This window comes from Salvelinus sp. IW2-2015, linkage group LG1, assembly GCF_002910315.2.
Source record: "Salvelinus sp. IW2-2015 linkage group LG1, ASM291031v2, whole genome shotgun sequence".
NCBI lineage: Eukaryota > Metazoa > Chordata > Actinopteri > Salmoniformes > Salmonidae > Salvelinus > Salvelinus sp. IW2-2015.
Window position 1 is genome coordinate 23,287,639 of NC_036838.1, and position 19,780 is coordinate 23,307,418.

General features: G+C 43.3%; 1 protein-coding gene across 1 annotated transcript in view; it reads right to left on the reverse strand.

Moving 5' to 3' along the window:
• Positions 1-1,647: 1,647 nt before the first annotated feature.
• The window catches only part of LOC111962954 (protein bicaudal D homolog 2-like), a 62,494-nt gene continuing 44,361 nt past the window's right edge, over positions 1,648-19,780 (reverse strand). The window contains exons 2-7 of the mRNA XM_070443256.1: positions 13,614-13,826; positions 9,402-9,554; positions 8,393-8,851; positions 6,725-7,729; positions 6,368-6,519; positions 1,648-3,643 (exon numbers count right to left, since the gene is read on the reverse strand). Of these exons, the coding sequence (XP_070299357.1) occupies positions 3,304-3,643; positions 6,368-6,519; positions 6,725-7,729; positions 8,393-8,851; positions 9,402-9,554; positions 13,614-13,826 (2,322 nt within the window). The 3' untranslated portion in view covers positions 1,648-3,303. The remainder of the gene's footprint in view (positions 3,644-6,367; positions 6,520-6,724; positions 7,730-8,392; positions 8,852-9,401; positions 9,555-13,613; positions 13,827-19,780) is intronic.

Consider the following 19,780-nt stretch of genomic DNA (forward strand, 5'->3'; position numbering starts at 1 on the left):
AAACAAAAACATAAATGTAACTTTTATTGCATCAACAAAGCTGTGAATTAAATGGCACTGCAGAAGGTGATGACTTTACTTCTTCTGTTTGCTGAAGTCACAACAACTCTATTAGAGGACATACAAAGGGCTAATAAAATTGCATTAAAACAGACAAAGAAATGATYCTCCATACTTGTCAATTCTATATTGACATTGCCTGACCTTTGCCATACACGCTAGAGTATAAATAAGAATGTGCATTAGTAATCTCTCAATCAGCCACTGTTGTAAATGCCTCGAACCACTAACTCGGCAGMCAAAGTTAACAGTTATAGTATCGAAACGTTTAAAATACGTTTTTTCTTTATAATAATAGCACCCTAAATTTGCAATTCTGCACGTTTGGAGGATCACAGAATCACTTCAAAGAATTCACCACAGTTCCTGTTATTTTCCTCAATCTGTAATGACTGGGGTCAAAACCTCTCACCCAAATTCCTTCTCAAAGACATTGAAAACATAAAAAACRAAATCTAGCTTCTCTTTTGTGGACAGAAAGGCACTACTAGTCAAAACTAAGACCAGAAGGTAGAAGAATAAGGCGGAAAAAAAGCCTTCTTGAACATCCTGGTTAACTTTTTTGAAGCACATTATAAAAATTTGCCAGGCGGTCATTGTAAAGAATCATTTGTTCTTAATTGACTCGCCTKGATAAATAAAGGTTAAATAAAACATCTAAATACATGAGACAAGATTTAAAACAAGAGAGAGAAAGGACTCATTCCAATCAAGATTTCCATCCATGTTCTTGCAGAACTTACATTAGCCTGGGAGTCCCACTGAATATTGACCCCAGGGAGAACTGTAGCAAGTCACTTTAGTTCCTATGACTTTCCTGCCTCTGATCTTTCTCTACAAATAAATATAAATCAACACAGGTTTGCTCTCCATGGAAATTCTATTATGAATGCTCCAATTATCAACAATTATTAAATGCAACAAAAAGCTTATGAACACCTCACACGTTCACTGAGTTACAACAAGCAATAAAAGATAAATAAATACATTAAAAGGGCGCAGTCATCCGGGTAGCCGATTAAACTCAACTCCATGATTTMCGATGGAGTTGAGCGGCGACTATCACATAAAATGATTACAGCACCCAAAACATAGCCCGTAATTACACGCGACAGTGGGTTTTTATGTGACGTTGGCGCTCCAGTTCGMCAACACTAGTCGCCACTCAACTCCATCGTAAATCGTGGCGTTGAGTTGGAGTCGGCTATAGTCGGGGGAAAGACACAAAGAGTTATAATAGTATAGAGGTGGACAATGTGGAGTGAGTGACTGGATCACAAATGCGGGTCATACCCATAGAAATAGACCTCTATTGGTCATCATACCGAGGAGACTTTCTTGTTTACTGTAGCCGCACAGAGGGACAAAACACCCTGGGGTTTCATGTGTGTCTGTAGGGGCCTGGAGAATGTGTGTGTGTGTGTGTGTGGTGTGTGTGTGTGTGTGTGTGTGTGTGTGTGTGTGTGTGTGTGTGTGTGTGTGTGTGTGTGTGGTGTCAGAGGACGTGAGCAGAGTGGAGCTGAAGTGGAGCGTGCTTCATTTGGCTTGTGCATGGAGCAAATTTCTAAAACGTTGGAGTGGCGGCCTTCTATCCGCTTCATTTTCGCTCCGGTACCGCTCAGCCACGATCTCTGGGCATGCTCTGGCCAGCATTTTTCATTTCCTTCATTATGTTCTTTTAATTATGCGTATTCTGTTGTATTTATTTAGCCTACCCCACCACTAATGCAAAGAGATCTTGATATGAGTACATAGTCACAAAAGTAGATGGGGTGTTTGTTAAATCATATTTTTAAACAGAAAACGAGTGGAGCGAATTTGGAGTGGCAGAAGACTGCTCCGTGAGCAATGAGTGGGATCTCTGACCGCTCAACTCGCTCACATACTCTGGTGTGTGTTTGCACTCAGATATCAAAGTCCTCGCATTACAGCAGTGTGTCTCTGACATGGGTCTCAGGCACGGGGGGGGGGGGGTACTGAATTAATCATCGGCAAGGTGACTGTCAACCTTTGAAGGGGCCACTGGCTTGATTCAATTACTGTAAAATGGAGAGAAATAAGATGACATTAAAATCTGAAAGTTGTGATTATCATTTGGTCAGTCTTCATTTGATACAATCTAATTGATAAAATCATTACTGTGTTAGTAGCATTGGTAAGGTGGGGAGTCAGTGGGGTTAGCATGGCAAGGGTTAGTCGTGCACAGTGGACCATGATGCAACTGGCTGCAGGAAGCAGAAGACTCACAAGTATGGTACTCAACGTGCAGGTTAGGGATGATCATGAGTTATGAGGTCAATGTAAGTTACACCAGCATACAGGTTTCTGGTGACAGGTAGGAGAAGATGAGGAGGATGGGGCAGACATGGATGACTGGATAAGGGTTATAAGAGAGTTGGAGTGTACGGAACAGATTTACTCTGTCTTCACCTTACTCTGAAAATCCTCACTAAACATTTCAAAACCACCAGGCTAATTCCCACAAAACTAGACCCATATACATTTTAAAAATGCATATTCCTTAATTAGGGTTTGTAACTAACCCTCATTTAGAAGTGCTCTACTATTGCCTTTGTAATGAGCATTGCCCTACAATTCCATTACATCAAGTGCCAGGGAACTTAATCTGTAAACCCAATGTGCCACACCACAGTTATCACTTTGTGACATCACAGCAAAAGTGATATCACAAGTGCTTAGCCACAGTGCTCTTTTATTTAGCAGCTACGGTACATTTCATTGCACTGTTTTAATGGTCCCGAATGGTATGGACCAGACAGAAGCAGCAGAGGTCTTTCTGCAGCCTGCACTGCTGTCTGTCTGAATGAAAGTTATTAGCTTACTCAGTTACACTTTACTTGAAGCCTTCGTCATAAGAGCTACACTGTCATAAACATGAAAACATAGACATAACAGATTATGTTATGTACACACGACTGCTTCTGACTCTGAACTGTAGAGGGAGAGCTGATAGCAGTAAATTCTACAACCTTGCCAACATTCTGCCACTCCGTGAGCATTACTAGCAGAAAGGGTATGCCTGAGCCAAGCTAGCATCATGCCATGCTGGATATGAACACATAGCCGTCACATAGTAGTAAATACAAGCACACCGTTAGCCACCACTGTCCTAGTCACAGCAACAGCCTTGACAGAACCATGCCGGTGAAAATCAGCAGTGCAAAGCGTGATGAGAGGTTAGAGGTTATGATGGAGGTTAGAGGTTATGATGGAGGTTAGAGTTCAAAGGTCAAAGTAAATCTCGCTGCAGAGGACCACGGGGCCTCCCAGGATGCCGCTGGGCTCGGGGAGGACCCTGCAGGAGCGTCTCTGACTTACATAATGATTGGCCGATGCCCTTTTGCCCCGCGCCAATGAGGAGGTTTTCCCCCGCCCGCCCGCCGCCACTCCCCCGCCGCGGCGCGCCTGTTCGTGGTCAAACTCTAGGTCCTCCAGTCGCTGRGTCAGGGCCAGCTTCTGCTGGATGGCCATGCGGAGCAGGGAGTTCAGGGTCTTCTTCTCATCCTCCGCTGCAGCCAGCTGCCTCTGCATGTCATCCAGCTGGGTCACATACTCGTCACACCTGAGAGGGTGAGAGAGGAGGGGGAGGGAGACAGAGAAAAAGAGAGATAGAGGGATTAAAGAGAGAGGGCGAGAGCAAAAGAGAGACAGGAATAGTGAGAGGGGAAAATATTAGTCAAATGAAAACCAAATAAGGAACTTATAATTTTCTCCACCAGATGGCGTAGCTCTTTTCCTGCTGCCAGTCGGTGCATGTTTCCTCCGTTCAGACTCACAGAGCCAYATTTTCCAGATGCTGTCAGGAGGAGCCTGCCAGCAGCCTCTGAAACTTCAGTATTACATCAGACAGCTCCCACAATGCCCCGTCTCTCCCACAMACACATGCAGCAGACACGGAAGAGGAAGTGAGACACCCCACTCGCTTTTTTTTCTTCTTTTTTTTCCTGGTTCGATGAAAATCAATGAAGTAAGTAGACCAGACCCACCTGCTATTGCATTGGTGTCTATGGGAGACACCACCAGTTAAGTAGACCGGAACTGACCATTTTTATCATTGGTAAACGGCTTAAGTGAACCATCTTCATTTATCCACCATCTTTGCATGCAGCCTCTGGCAGAAACACAGCTCCKCAACAACCTAGAAGCTCATTCAGGGCCGGCGTTATGGGCGTGCTTTAGGGAGCCTGACCCACCCTAATGTACCTCCTTGCAAGTCCAAATCAAATAAAGTATCGATCATTTATTTGACCGAGACGTGCGCCGACAGAAAGACGCATCAATCTCAGGGAAAGCATCCGAGCGAGCGTAAAARCGCCCCTCAGTCTCAGAATATGTAGACCATCTATCTGATGCTTTTCCGGAAATGTATTAAAAATAAAAAACTGAAATATCACATTTACATAAGTATTCAGACCCTTTACTCAGTACTTTCTTGAAGCACCTTTGGCAGCTATTACAGCCTCAAGTCTTATTGGGTATGACGCTACAAGCTTRGYACACCTGTATTTGAGGAGTTTCTCCCATTCCTCTCTGTATATCCTCTTAAGCTCTGTCAGGTTGGATGGGGAGCGTCACTGCACAGCTATTTTCAGGTCTCTCCAGAGMTGTTCAATCGGGTTCAAGTYCGGGCTCWGGCTGGGCCACTCAAGGACATTCAGAGACTTGTCCCAAGGCCACTCCTGCRTTGTCTTGACTGTGTGCTTAGGGTCGTTGTCCTGTTGGAAGGTGAACCTTCACGCCAGTCTGAGGTCCTGAGCGCTCTGGAGCAGGTTTTCATCAAGGATCTCACTGTACTTTGCTCCGTTCATCTTTCCCTCAAACCCGACTAGTCTCCCAGTCCATGCCACTGAAAAACATCCCCACAGCATGATGCTGCCACCATCGTGCTTCACTGTAGGGATGGTGCCAGGTTTCCTCCAGATGTGATGCTTACATTCAGGCCAAAGAGTTCAATCTTGGTTTTATCAGACCAGAGAATCTTGTTTCTCATGTCTGAGAGTCTTTAGGACCTTCAATGCCGCAGAAATGTTTTGGTACTCTTTCCAGATCTGTGCCTCGACACAATCCTGTCGTCTCGGAGCTCTACGTACAATTCCTTCGACCTCATGGCTTGGTTTTTGCTCTGACATGCACTGTCAACTGTGGGACCTTATATAGACAAATCATGTCTAAAATCAATTGAATTTACCACAGGTGGACTCCAATCAATTTTAGAAACATCTCAAGGATGATMAATGGAAACAGGATGCACCTGAGCTCAATTTTGAGTCTCATAGCAAAGGGTCTGAATACTTATGTAAATAAGGGATTTTTTTAAATATATTTTTTTATAAAATGTGCAAACATTTCAAAAAAGCCTGTTTTGATTTTGTCATTTTGGTATGGTGTGTAAGTTGATGAGGAAAAAAGAATGGAAAAGGCTGTAACGTAACAAAATGTGGAAAAGGGGAAGGGGTCTGAATAGTTTCTGAATGCACTGCATCTATATATTATCCGTGGTAATACTTTTGAACAGATTTCTAAAATTAAAATCACATGGAGCTGATTTTCTGGTCTTTTTAGTCATTTATGTAAAAAAAATGGTGCACATTTATTTTTTTGGGGGGGGCTCTCAGAAAAATTGTGGGGAGGACAAATAAAATGGGGAACCCTGCATGCAATATGGCATATGAAACGAGAAAACCTAGCGATTGCAGGAAATGAGTCTCATCTCACTGTAATGTTCTCCGGTGGATTTAGAGCTCTCAGCATGAAAAAAATACGAAATACTTTTGTAGAATTGAAACAAGACCACTTCCTCTTGGTYACAGAGGGACRAAATKACTTTTTCATAAAGCTGAAGTTGTAACGAGTCAGCAGGCATTTGAATGACGTCTCGGAGTCTCTCAGAGGAAGCTGGGCAGAAAATGCTTTGTTGTCAGTTATATGAAATCGTGCCAATTTTGTACTGTCACTAAGTATATTTATTATAATATTACTAAGTATATCATATTTATTTTACAGTTATGAGAAAGGTGAAATATTATCGTAAGTCTTTATAATTTCATTGTTACTACATGGAAAGTATTTCAATCATTTCAAGCCCCATTTCCCCCACATTTGTTGAATAGAAAAAAAAAAAAAGAATCAAATGATTTTTCATATTTTCATTTTTGTACTCGTGATAAATTACTTTTGGGTATGTGTATTTAGGCGGGAAACTACATTTTCACATTACATTTAAAAGCAGACTTCTGATAACTTAAGTGTACCGATAAGCTCTTAGCGTGTTTCTACTAAGCCTTACCTTGTAGCAAACATGGCCCGTAATGAGGTGAAGGTGGCAGCATCCTCTTTCAGGCCCTTGAGCTCATTGCGGAGCTTCAACATGGTCTCGGTCACCATGGTCTTCTCGTTGTCGTATTTACTCTTCAGGTTGGCCAGCGCCACCTCAGCCGTCTGCAAAGTAGAGTAGAATACGTTATTGTCGATTTTAATAGAATGAAGGTCACAGTCACAGGATTAGTAAGACCTTATGCTAATATTAACTCTGAACTTCTACACAAAAAGTAAATACTCTCAACTACTGTTCATTTCATACCGTATCACCTCCACTTTTAAACAGTACCAACTGCTCATGTTTTGGCAGAAAAATCACACACACCTGTTTGTTGGCCTTGAGCACGGCCCTCAGGGTGGCGATCTGCTCTCTCTTGGTGCTGAGCAGAGACTTGAGTTTGAGGATTTCCCCCATGCAGGCCTCCTTGTCCTTATCGGTCACAGTACCCAGCTCCATGGAGGCCATCCTCTGGCGGCTCAGCTCTGTGGTGCGGTCCACCGCCTGCTGCAGGTGACGGATCTGGTCCCTGATGATGGCAACTAGGTTATAGATGTTCATGGGCTCTGAACGGGACTCTGGGGTGGCTGGGTCACTGGCTTCAGATTTATTGGATTCAGTTTCAGGAACCAGCCCATTGGAGAGCAGAACATGGGACAGATGTTGTGTCTTCCCCTCTCGGCTGCCCCTGCCCCCTATACTGGCCTTGCCTTCCTTATAGTAGTCRAGCATGACCCGGCTGGGCGTCTCGTTGTTGCACATGCACACGTGGTTATAGAGGTTGGCCAGCTCCTCGCTGAACGTCACCAGTTCGTCCTGCGCCACGTTCAGGCTTCCCTGCGACTCGCCAACCGCTTCACTCACTCGCCGCAGATCCTTCTCCAGTCTCGTCACCTCCTCGTGCTCCTCCCGGCTGCTCTTCTCCAGGGAGGCCAGCTTTTCGCTCAGCCCTGCCACGTCGCTCTCCAGGCGGACTCGCTCTTCTTCGTACTGGCTGCGGCACGACTGGTACTCGGCTTTAAGTGTCTTCAGCTCCTGTCTGAGCTCCCCGGCTTCKGATACGGCGATGGTGTACTTACACTGCAGGATCTCAGGCCCGTTGATGTCCAACTCGTAGTAGTCCCCGTCACCGTCATCGCGGCTGTCTCGCTCTTTCTCGCTGTCCAGGGCCGAGTGGCGCTCCTTGCTGGCCTGGAGTTTCCTCATGGCACTGAGGTTCTCAGTGAGGCGTCCCACCGTCTCCTGCTGCTCTGACAGAGTCCCGTGGGCCACCTCCAGCTGCTTCTGGGACTCCTGCAGAGAGGAGAGGAGCGCCGCCTTCTCTCGCTCCACCTGGAGAAGACAGACACGGGACACGGTCACACAACAGCACTGAGAAATGTCTGCAACACTTTATGTTACAGTCCTATTTTAGCTTGGTGTTTATTACTTTTGATTGATAAATTAAGTAACAATTATATAGTTACATTTGTGTTTTTTTTTCTTCTTCTAATCTCTATGTAAATACCAGGTAAATATCTGGCTCTAAAATGAAGTGTAATCCAAAACGCCATATGTGGTGTGAGACACTGTAGTGTGAGATACTCACTCAATAACTTCACACAGTATTTATTCACCAGCAAGTCAACAGTGCATGTATAAGAGAAGTAGCCTAGTCAGTCCATGTAGCCCATGAAGTCCCACATAGGGCTCAATTGATTAGTCTTTGACTAGGCCACTAAGGCCAGTATAGGTAATCAATGGCCCTAAATGGATGAACACTGTGTTCCACAATGCTTAATGAACTTTCCGGCCATAAGTCAGAGAACTGTTCACAGCTGCATGTAAGCCCATCTATTTTCCAGGCAACACTTACAAACACAGCTCAATAATGCTAATTATTACTTTATTGCTTCACCAGGGACGCTGACACCTTGACAGTTGACTGTGAATAAAGCAAACAGGCTAAGCATTTTTACAGTCCTTCCTGCTGAAGCTACTATGTGGTCATCTTACCTGCATGAGCTGCTGCTTGAGTTTCTGGATCTCTGAGATGTTGAGTTCACTCAGCAGGTCATCCACTAGGCTGGGGGCGGGCCGAAGTTTGGCTTTGTTATCTTCGTTGCCGTCGGCGGCCATCTTGGCCAGGCCGTTCTCGTAGCCGCGGAACGAGTCATCGTGGTTCGGCTCGTTGGTGGCAGCAGTGGGATCCTCGCTGAACTTGAGTCCGTCCAGGGAGACGTTGAGGGAACTGTGATAGTATGGTAACAGGTTGTCCCCAATGGTCATGTGGTGGGACAGTTCTTTACGCAGGGCGGCCTTCTGCTCGCGCTCAGTCTTAATGGTCTCCAGAGCCTCGGTCAGCTGGCGCTCGGCGATCTCCCTCAGGCGCATGGCCTCCTCCTGCTGGCTGTGGAGGCACAGGGAGTCTTCCTCCAGGCGACAGATCTCATGCTTCAGACCCTCAAACTCCACCTAGAGGTCACAGAGAAGCCACAGCACATCAGAGGAATCACTAACTAAATAGGGAGAATCCCCCTTACACTCATCACAAAAGCATATTTTTCTCTCATCCCCTCCAGTTGGTCCTTGTATCAATATCCTCATTCATTGGCACTGGCTTTCGACTATCGAGCCTTGTCACTTTTTCACCCAAACATCTGAAGTGTATTGGCCAGTCTCTATAACTCTACAACCTTTACCGCTCCGCTACCCATTACCCACAATAAGCCCTCATCCTCCCCTAATCTCCATACACAACAGCGCCCACTTCGTCCCCTACCCCAGCGGACTATCCTAGGGCAGGGGAGGCGGCAGGTAGTCTAGTGGTTAAGAGCGTTGGGCCAGTAATCGAAAGGTCGCTTGAWYGAATCCTCGAGCCGACTAGTTGAAAAATCTGTAGATGTGCCCTTGAGCAAGGCACTTAACCCTAATCACTCCTGTAAGTCGCTCTGGATAAGAGCGTCTGCTAAATGAATCCTCCCTCATACTTCCCCTCCCCTTGGTCCCTTCCGCTTCCTCTCACCTGGCTCTGTCGTAGCAGGGACACCTGTTTCTGCAGGGAGATGTTCTCATCTTCCAGCTCACTGTAGTCCTGCAGCAGACGTGCCTCCCGCACTTTATACTCTCTGATGTCATCACGCAKTTGGGTGCGCTGCAACTCTACCTGCTCAGAGCTCTACAGACACGGGGGAGAGAAATTGGTGAGAGAAGAGGCGAAAGAGGAAAAAGTAATGTCAGAGAGCGCAACACAAGGACATGTGGGTTTGATAAAAATGCATTCCGTGGTTGTACTSTAAAGTCAACGCAGCGGGTGTTTCTCAATACGCATACTCCAAAGTAKCAAAGTGTGCGAAACGGAGCACGGAGGGCACTTCTTGGATGCGTACTCCGTTTGTACATATTTTGAAGCATGCATCAATGCGAGCTTCAACGGAAAGTATGCACAAAAAAATGATGCAACCATGAAAAAAATTACACAAAATGTATTGAAATCAATGCCGGACAGTATTTTAGCTAAAGGGAGATAAAATGAACTCTGACTTCGGTATAAAATGTTGACCAATAACATCTCATATGTTCTGTGACCAAAATATTTAGTATATTAGTTAACAAATACATAGTGTTAGTGTGAGTAGATCGCAAGCCCATGGTAAGTCAATAGGGCTAATTGGTTAGCTGGCTAACTATCCATCAAGAATTGACAGCTAGTCATCTACCTGACATAACATTAGTTTTAGGTAGTTTTTGCCTGTTAAACTAGCTGGCTAGCTAGATTATTAAGTGTGCTGGTTAGGTGTGCCTTGAATTCTAAAGAAATCACCAACAGTGTCACCAGCAAAGCACCCCCACACCWCCTCCTCCATGCGTCACGGTGGGAACCACACATGCATGCGGAGATAATCCGTTCACCTACTCTGCGTCTCACAAAGACACAGCTTTTGGAACCAAAAATCTGAAAATTGGACTCCCACCGGTCTAATGTCCATTACTCGTGTTTCTTGGCACAAGCAAGTCTCTTCTTATTATTGGTGTCCTTTGGTAGTGGTTTCTTTGCAGCAATTCGACCATGAAGTCCTGATTCACAAAGTCTCCTCTGAACAGTTGATGTTGAGATGTGTCTGTTACTTGAACTCTGTGAAGCATTTATTTAGGCTGCAATTTCTGAGGCTGATAACTCTAATGAACTTATCCTCTGCAGCAGAAGTATCTCTGGGTCTTTCTTTTCTGTGGCAGTCCTCATGAGAGCCAGTTTCATCATAGCGCTTGATGGTTTTTGCGGCTGCACTTGAAGAAACGTTCAAAGTTCTTGAAATGTTCCAAATTGACTGACCTTATTTTCTTAAAGTAATGATGGACTGTCGTTTCTCTTTGCTTATTTGAGCTGTTCTTGCTATAATATGGACTTGGTCTTTTATCAAATAGGGCTATCTTCTATTTACCACCCCTACCCTGTCACAACACAACTGATTGGCTCAAATGCATTAAGAAGGAAAGAAATTCCACAAATGAACTTAAGGCACACCTGTTAATTGAAATGCATTCCAGGTGACTTTGTCACGAAGCTGGTTGAGTGTGCAAAGCTGTCATCAAGGCAAAGGGTGGCTACTTTGAAGAATCTCAAATATAAAATGTATTTTGATTTGTTTAACACTTTTTTGGATACTACATGATTCCATATGTGTTATTTCATAGTTTTGATGTCTTCACTATTATTCTACAATGTAGAAAATAGTAAAATAAAGAAAAACCCTGGAATGGTTAGGTGTGTCTAAACTTTTGACTGGTACTGTATATCTAGCTGATMATTCTGAAGTACATCTTGTTTTGTCTCTATTGCCATTGTCCTGGCTGGAAGAACGTTCAGTGAATGGGGAGKTGCAGCGTGAGATAAAACAGTGGTGCTTCTCAAATGTGTTATGCGTTCTCCACACAAGAATATACTCCAGAGAACATCCTTTGAGAATGTACTCAGAGCATGAGAGTGTGCAGCATGGTAGTATGCATATTGAGGAACACCCAACACCCAGCTTATATGGCTGTATGCCAGTGGAATAGTGTTGATCTTGGCAGCTTGTCCAATGTAATTAGGGAGGACCAAGATCCAGTTACCAGACTAGGCCATTGAGTGAGAGTGCCTACTAAAAAGATATGGTTCTCTTCGTCAGATTAGTGAGATACAAGAGTATTTCCACATTGAGGTTTGACCTCTCCATATTGACCATGGTTGTGTTTTTGGCAGGTCCTCCACCTTCCAGCTCACCTCTCTCATCTCCAGGGCGACGGCAGCCAGGCGCTCGTTCTCTGATTGGGTGCTAGTGAGGTCGGTTCTGGCCAACCGCAGGTCATTCTGCAGCTCCAGGACCATCTGGTGATATTGGGCCTCCTTACTGGCTGACTCCAACATCAGTGACTCCTCCCTGCTCTCCCCATCTGCAGCCACCTTCCTATGGGTGGAGTAGGCCTGACCAAACGCCTGGGGACAGGAGGAGAGAAAAATACATTGATTAATACTAGGACTGAAGTGGAACACCTTCCTAAGGGTGGAGTATGCCTGCCGAACGCCTGGGGACAGGAGGGGAGAAACATACATACGCATAGATTAGTTCCAGGACAGAAGTCACATGAGTACAAAACTGTGAGGAGAAGGGTGGACTTTGACCAGAACAAGTGCAGGACTCCAGTGAGCATGACTAGTTGTGAGCATCATGACTGGTTGAGAGTCATCAGCATTAGTGTTGGGATTCATTACTTGAAAAAGTAAATCTATTACTTGTTACATTTAACAAAATAATCACCTTACAATATTACTTTGCATGGAAAGTAATATTAGATATTACTTTTTTATGCTGTCCAATCAGCACAGAGCTTCACTAAAGGCTATCAGATGAGTAATGGTGTAGATGTTCCTTTAGTACTTCGTCATTTTAGCAATTTTGTTTGACTTACATGCATCCTTGATGATAAGTAATCCCTTTGATTATATGCCGTCTATTTCAATGCATTATTATATTTAGGATTTATCTGAGATATTTATTTATCTCGCTCTCCGGGTCGTCCCCAAGGCAGGTGTCAGCGCGGTTCTATATCTGTCTCTTATACACATCTAGATGTGTATAAGAGACAGGAATAGTGTTGATCTTGGCAGCTTGTCCAATGTAATTAGGGAGGACCAAGATCCAGTTACCAGACTAGGCCATTGAGTGAGAGTGCCTACTAAAAAGATATGGTTCTCTTCGTCAGATTAGTGAGATACAAGAGTATTTCCACATTGAGGTTTGACCTCTCCATATTGACCATGGTTGTGTTTTTGGCAGGTCCTCCACCTTCCAGCTCACCTCTCTCATCTCCAGGGCGACGGCAGCCAGGCGCTCGTTCTCTGATTGGGTGCTAGTGAGGTCGGTTCCTGCCTCTTATACACATCTAGATGTGTATAAGAGACAGCAACTGATTGGCTCAAATGCATTAAGAAGGAAATAAATTCCACAAATTAACTTAAGGCACACCTGTTAATTGAAATGCATTCCAGGTGACTTTTTCATGAAGCTGGTTGAGTGTGCAAAGCTGTCATCAAGGCAAAGGGTGGCTACTTTGAAGAATCTCAAATATATTTAGATTTGTTTAACACTTTTTTGGATACTACATGATTCCATATGTGTTATTTCATAGTTTTGATGTCTTCACTATTATTCTACAATGTAGAAAATAGTAAAATAAAGAAAAACCCTGGAATGGTTAGGTGTGTCTAAACTTTTGACTGGTACTGTATATCTAGCTGATCATTCTGAAGTACATCTTGTTTTGTCTCTATTGCCATTGTCCTGGCTGGAAGAACGTTCAGTGAATGGGGAGKTGCAGCGTGAGATAAAACAGTGGTGCTTCTCAAATGTGTTATGCGTTCTCCACACAAGAATATACTCCAGAGAACATCCTTTGAGAATGTACTCAGAGCATGAGAGTGTGCAGCATGGTAGTATGCATATTGAGGAACACCCAACACCCAGCTTATATGGCTGTATGCCAGTGGAATAGTGTTGATCTTGGCAGCTTGTCCAATGTAATTAGGGAGGACCAAGATCCAGTTACCAGACTAGGCCATTGAGTGAGAGTGCCTACTAAAAAGATATGGTTCTCTTCGTCAGATTAGTGAGATACAAGAGTATTTCCACATTGAGGTTTGACCTCTCCATATTGACCATGGTTGTGTTTTTGGCAGGTCCTCCACCTTCCAGCTCACCTCTCTCATCTCCAGGGCGACGGCAGCCAGGCGCTCGTTCTCTGATTGGGTGCTAGTGAGGTCGGTTCTGGCCAACCGCAGGTCATTCTGCAGCTCCAGGACCATCTGGTGATATTGGGCCTCCTTACTGGCTGACTCCAACATCAGTGACTCCTCCCTGCTCTCCCCATCTGCAGCCACCTTCCTATGGGTGGAGTAGGCCTGACCAAACGCCTGGGGACAGGAGGAGAGAAAAATACATTGATTAATACTAGGACTGAAGTGGAACACCTTCCTAAGGGTGGAGTATGCCTGCCGAACGCCTGGGGACAGGAGGGGAGAAACATACATACGCATAGATTAGTTCCAGGACAGAAGTCACATGAGTACAAAACTGTGAGGAGAAGGGTGGACTTTGACCAGAACAAGTGCAGGACTCCAGTGAGCATGACTAGTTGTGAGCATCATGACTGGTTGAGAGTCATCAGCATTAGTGTTGGGATTCATTACTTGAAAAAGTAAATCTATTACTTGTTACATTTAACAAAATAATCACCTTACAATATTACTTTGCATGGAAAGTAATATTAGATATTACTTGTCATATTACTTTTTTATGCTGTCCAATCAGCACAGAGCTTCACTAAAGGCTATCAGATGAGTAATGGTGTAGATGTTCCTTTAGTACTTCGTCATTTTAGCAATTTTGTTTGACTTACATGCATCCTTGATGATAAGTAATCCCTTTGATTATATGCCGTCTATTTCAATGCATTATTATATTTAGGATTTATCTGACAGTTTGAATTTGCGCCACGGTCAGTTAAAGCCTCTACGGGATCGGTGTCCCTATACCGGGACGGTTGTTGTTAACGTGCGCTAATGTGAGTAGAATGACTTTGTAAGTAACAGCAAACTTCCCAGGACATACGCATGTCTTATATGTGCAGAAAGGTTACATTCTAATTCATCTAAATGCACTGTCCAACTTTCAGTAGCTATTACAGTGAAAAAAGACCATGCTATTGTTTGAGGAGAAAAACAAAAAACTTTTATCACGGCAACTGGTTTGATACATTCACCTCTGAAGGTAAATAATGTACTTACATTAAGCAATCTTGCAATGATTTGTCATCCTGAGGGTTCCAGAGATAAAATGTAGCATAGTTTTCTTTGATAAAATACATTTTTATATTCAAATGTAGGAACTGAACTGGGTTCTACAGTTTGAACACCTGTTGTTTCTAGCCCAACACCCACCCCGCCTGGCCATCTAGATGTGTGAAGGTTAGTGTCTTTTCTGTAGGGAAGCTAATCTTCCATCATGTATGACCTTCCTGGGAGTGTGTAAACATTTTTTTTTTATTACCATATAATTTTTGTATGTTCTCTATAGTTATGTACTTGAAAATGTATAAATTTACCAAGTCGGCACATTTGGGAAGACTTGATTCAAAATGTTGTGCAGTAATGAAATGCTTCACTGGATCAGTCTGAAACTTTACACACACACTGCTGCCATCTGGTGGCAAAGTCAAAATTGCACCTAAACTCCTATGTCATTGTATGGCTTTTCTCTTCCATTTCAAAGATGATGGAACACATTATTTTTAAACACATGCATTTTTTGTTTATATCTTTGTATCTTCTACCAGATCTAATGTGTTATATTCTCCTACATTAATTTCAGATTTCCACAAACTTCAAACTGTTTCCTTTCAAATGGTATCAATGATATGCATACCCTTGCTCCAGGTCCTGAGCTACAGGCAGTTAGATTTGGGTATGTCATTTTTGGCGAAAATGTTAAAAAAGKGTCTGATCCTTATATTAATGCACTGGTTATTTGAATTTCGTTGTCGGCATTTGAAGTCGGCCTTGTTGTGACTTGATAGCCGGTATTTAATAGCTTTAAAAGGACCCCTCCAGAGGAAGTTTCTGCCACTATTACGACCTAATTCCTGTCTTAATGCGAAAATGCTTGTATAGTTCCACCCTCCGAACACAGAGGTATGGCTCCTTATAAATATTGATTAAATCAGGCGTGCATGTCTCCACAGCCCATACTCCACAATTTTTGTAAACAAACTAAAAAGSCAGGGTCAGAGTAACTTTGCTAATCGCTACGAAGCGCAGTACAGCTAACGGTAGCTACGACATGGCGAAGGACCATCCATTCTCCTCTTCTGCAACATAATTGAATGATCAAGAATGAATACAGTGCAGCGCCAATACTGGAGTTTTACCGGTGATGCTAGAGGCTAGCTAACCTACTCCCTGGACCAATACAAGGCTCTACAGTGCCACCATTTTACTTGCAAATGCACCTAAATATTTTGTTGTGCAACCTGGAATTTTTATTTAAGAGCACCAGCATACCTAGGAAAAATTATACTTCTAGCTTTAATATCTTAAATATTTGTCATTATGTCACTATCTAGCTAGCTACCATTCAGGTGTTTTTCTGATAACCTAATTATCTGAAGAGTAAATGTTAGGTAGTTATTAGCTAGTGCACTCAAAATGTAGCTAGCTTGTTAGCTAGCTACAGTGTCTTCAGATAGTATTYATATCCCTTGACATATTCCACATTTTGTTGTGTTACAGCCTGAATTCAAAATGGATGACATTTTTTTCCCTCAACTACACACAATACCCAATAATGACAAAGTGAAAACATATTTTTAGAAATTTTAGAAAATGTATTAAATTAAATAAAGAAATATCTCATTTACCTAACTATTCACACCCCTGAGTTAATATATGTTAGGGTCAACCTTTGGCAGTTTTTACAGCTGTGAGTTGTTCTGGGTAAGTCTCTAAGGGCTTTGAACACCTGGATTTAAAAGTTCTTCAAGCTCCCGAGTGGCGCAACGGTCTAAGGCACTGCATCTCAGTGTAAGAGGTGTCACTACAGTCCCTGGTTCGAATACAGGCTGAATCACATCCGGCCGTGATTGGGATTCCCATAGGGCGGCGCACAATTGGCCCAGCGTCGTACGGGGTAGGCCGTCATTGGAAATAAGAATTTGTTCTTATAAGACTTGCCTAATTAAATAAAGTTTAATAAAGAAATGTGGGTTGTTGGTCATTGCTAGACAGCCATTTAAGTCTTGCCATAGATTTTCAAGACGATTTAAGTCAAAACTGTAACTAGGCTACTCAGAAACATTCAATGTCGTCTTGGTAAGCAACAAGGTTATTGTCCTGCTGAAAGGTGAATTTGTCTCCCAGTGCCTGTTGGAAGACAGATTGAGCCAGGTTTTCTCCTAGGATTTTGCCTGTACTTAGCTCTATTTCGTTTATTTTTATTCTATCCCTAGTCCATCCTGATGACAAGGATACCCATAACACGATGCAGCCACCACCATGCTTGACAATATTAAAGTGATCTGTTGCGTTGGATTTCCATCAAACATAACGCTTTGTATTCAGGACTTAAAGTTCATTTCTTTGGCTGTTTTTTTTGCAGTTTCACTTTAGTGCCTTAGTGCAAACTGGATGCATGTTTTGGAATATTTCTGTGTACAGGCTTCCTTCTTTTCACTCTGTAATTTAGGTTAGTATTGTGGAGTAACTACAATGTTGCTGATCCATCCTCAGTTTTCTCCTATCAAAGCCATTCAACTCCGTAACTGTTTTAACTGTTCACTATTGGACTCATGGTGAAATCCCTGAGCGGTTTCCTTCCTCTCCGGCTACTGAGCTAGTAAGGACGCCTGTATTTTTGTAGTGAATGGAATGGAATTGAACCAATATCCAAAGTGTAAGTCAAAACTTCACCATGCTCCATTTTTACCCATCTACCAATGGTCTTTGTGATTAAATCTGTGTTTGAAATTCCCTGCTCGACTGAGGGACCTTACAGATAAGATGTGGTTGTTACTGACAAAAAGCACATGGCTGAGCTCTTTAAATCACCACTTCATTAGGTCAGGATTCCTATTTGACTCAGCCATGCCTCCTTGCCCGTACAAAATGTCCTCATCTCCCACCCCTTCTAATAAGACTATCCCGTTGCTTAACCCTCTTTTTCCTCTACCCCGCAACAAAGTTTCTCCCTGCAGGCAGTCACTGAGTCCGAGGTGCTAAAGGAGCTCGTGAAACTTGACCCCAAAAAAACATCTGGGTCAGGTGGTTTAGACCCTTTCTTCTTTAAGGTTGCTGCCCCTATCATCGCCAAGCCTATCTCCAAACTGTTTAACCTGTCTCTCCTTTCTGGGGAGGTTCCCAATGCTTGGAAGGTAGCCACGTTTCATCCTTTAAATTAAAAAGGGGGAGATAAACCTGATCCTAACTGTTATAGGCTTATTTTTATTTTTGCCCTGTCCATCAAAAGTGTTGGAAACACTTGTCAATAATCAACTGACTGGCTTTCTTGATGTCTATAGTATTCTCTCTGGTATGCAATCTGGTTTCCGCTCAGGTTATAAAGGTCCTCAATGATGTCACCACTGGCCTGATTCTAAGCAATGTTGTGGTTTGCTAACTACCTCTCTCAAAGAGTGCAGTGTATAATGTCAGAAAATCTGCTGTCTCAGCCACTGCATGTCACCAAGCCAAGGGAGTACCCCAAGGCTCAATCCTAGGCCCCACGCTCTTCTCAATTTACACCAACAACATAGCTCAGGCAGTAGAAAGCTCTCGCATCCATTTATATGCAGATGATAGTCTTATACTCAGCTGGCCCCTCCCCGGATTTTGTGTTAAATGCTCTACAACAAAGCTTTCTTAGTGTCCAACAAGCTTTCTCTACCTTTAACCTTGTTCTGAACACCTCCAAAACAAAGGTCATGTGGTTTGGAAGGAATGCCCCTCACCCCACAGGTGTGATTACTACCTCTGAGGGTTTAGAGCCTGAGGTAGTCACCTCATACAAGTACTTGGGAGTATGGCTAGACGGTACACTGTCCTTCTCTCAGCACATATCAAAGCTGCAGGCTAAAGTTAAATCTAGACTTGGTTTCCTCTATCGTAATCACTCCTCTTTCACCCCAGCAGCAAACTAACCCTGATTCAGATGACCATCCTACCCATACTAGATTAGGGAGAAAACATTTATAGATCGGCAGGTAAGGGTGCTCTCGAGCGGCGACATGTTCCTTACCATTCGGCCATCAGATTTGCCACCAATGCTCCTTATAGGACACATCACTGCATTCTATACTCCTCTGTAAACTGGTCATCTCTGTATACACGCCACAAGACCCACTGGCTGATGCTTATTTATAAAACCCTCTTAGGCCTCACCCCCCCTATCTGAGATATCTCCTGCAGCCCTCATCCTCCACATACAACCCTTGTTCTGCCAGTCACATTCTGTTAAAGGTCCCCAAAGCACATACATCCCTGGGTCGCTCTTCTTTTCAGTTTGCTGCAGCTAGCGACTGGAACGAGCTGCAACAAACACTCAAACTGGACAGTTTTATCTCAATATCTTAATTCAAAGACTCAACCATGGACACTCTTACTGACATTTGTGGCTGCTTTGTGTGATGTATTGTCGTCTCTATCTTGACCTTTGTGCTGTTGACTGTGCCCAATAATGTTTGTACCATGTTTTGTTGCTACCATGTTGTTGTCATGTTGTGTTGTTGCCTTGCTATGTTGCTGTCTTAGGTCTCTCTTTATGTAGTGTTGTATTGTCTCTCTTGTCGTGATGTGCGTTTTGTCCTATATTTATATATATTTTTTTTTACATCCCAACCCTCGTCCCTGCAGGAGGCCTTTTGGTAGGCCGTCATTGTAAATAAGAATTTGTTCTTAACTGACTTGCCTAGTTAAATAAAAAAATGCAAATAAAAAGATAACTATGTGTGGGGTACATAGATGAGGTAGTCATTCAAAAACAGAGTGAGTCCATGCAACTTATTATGTGACGTGTTAAGCACATCTTTACTCCTGAATGCATTTAGGCTTGGCATAACAAAATGAGTGGAATACTTGTTCACTCAAGACAATACAGCTTTTCATTTTTGATTAATTTGTAAAAATGTCTAAAAACATAATTCCGCTTTGACATTATGTGGTACTGTTTATAGGCCAGCGAGACTAAATTTAATCCAAGGCACTGTAGCTACCTGGCTAGCTAACTAAACGACCTAGGTGCAGTGTCCAACACTGTATCAGTGTTGGACACTAGCTAGAATATGGACCAATACTTTAATAGCAATGTAGATAGCTACTAA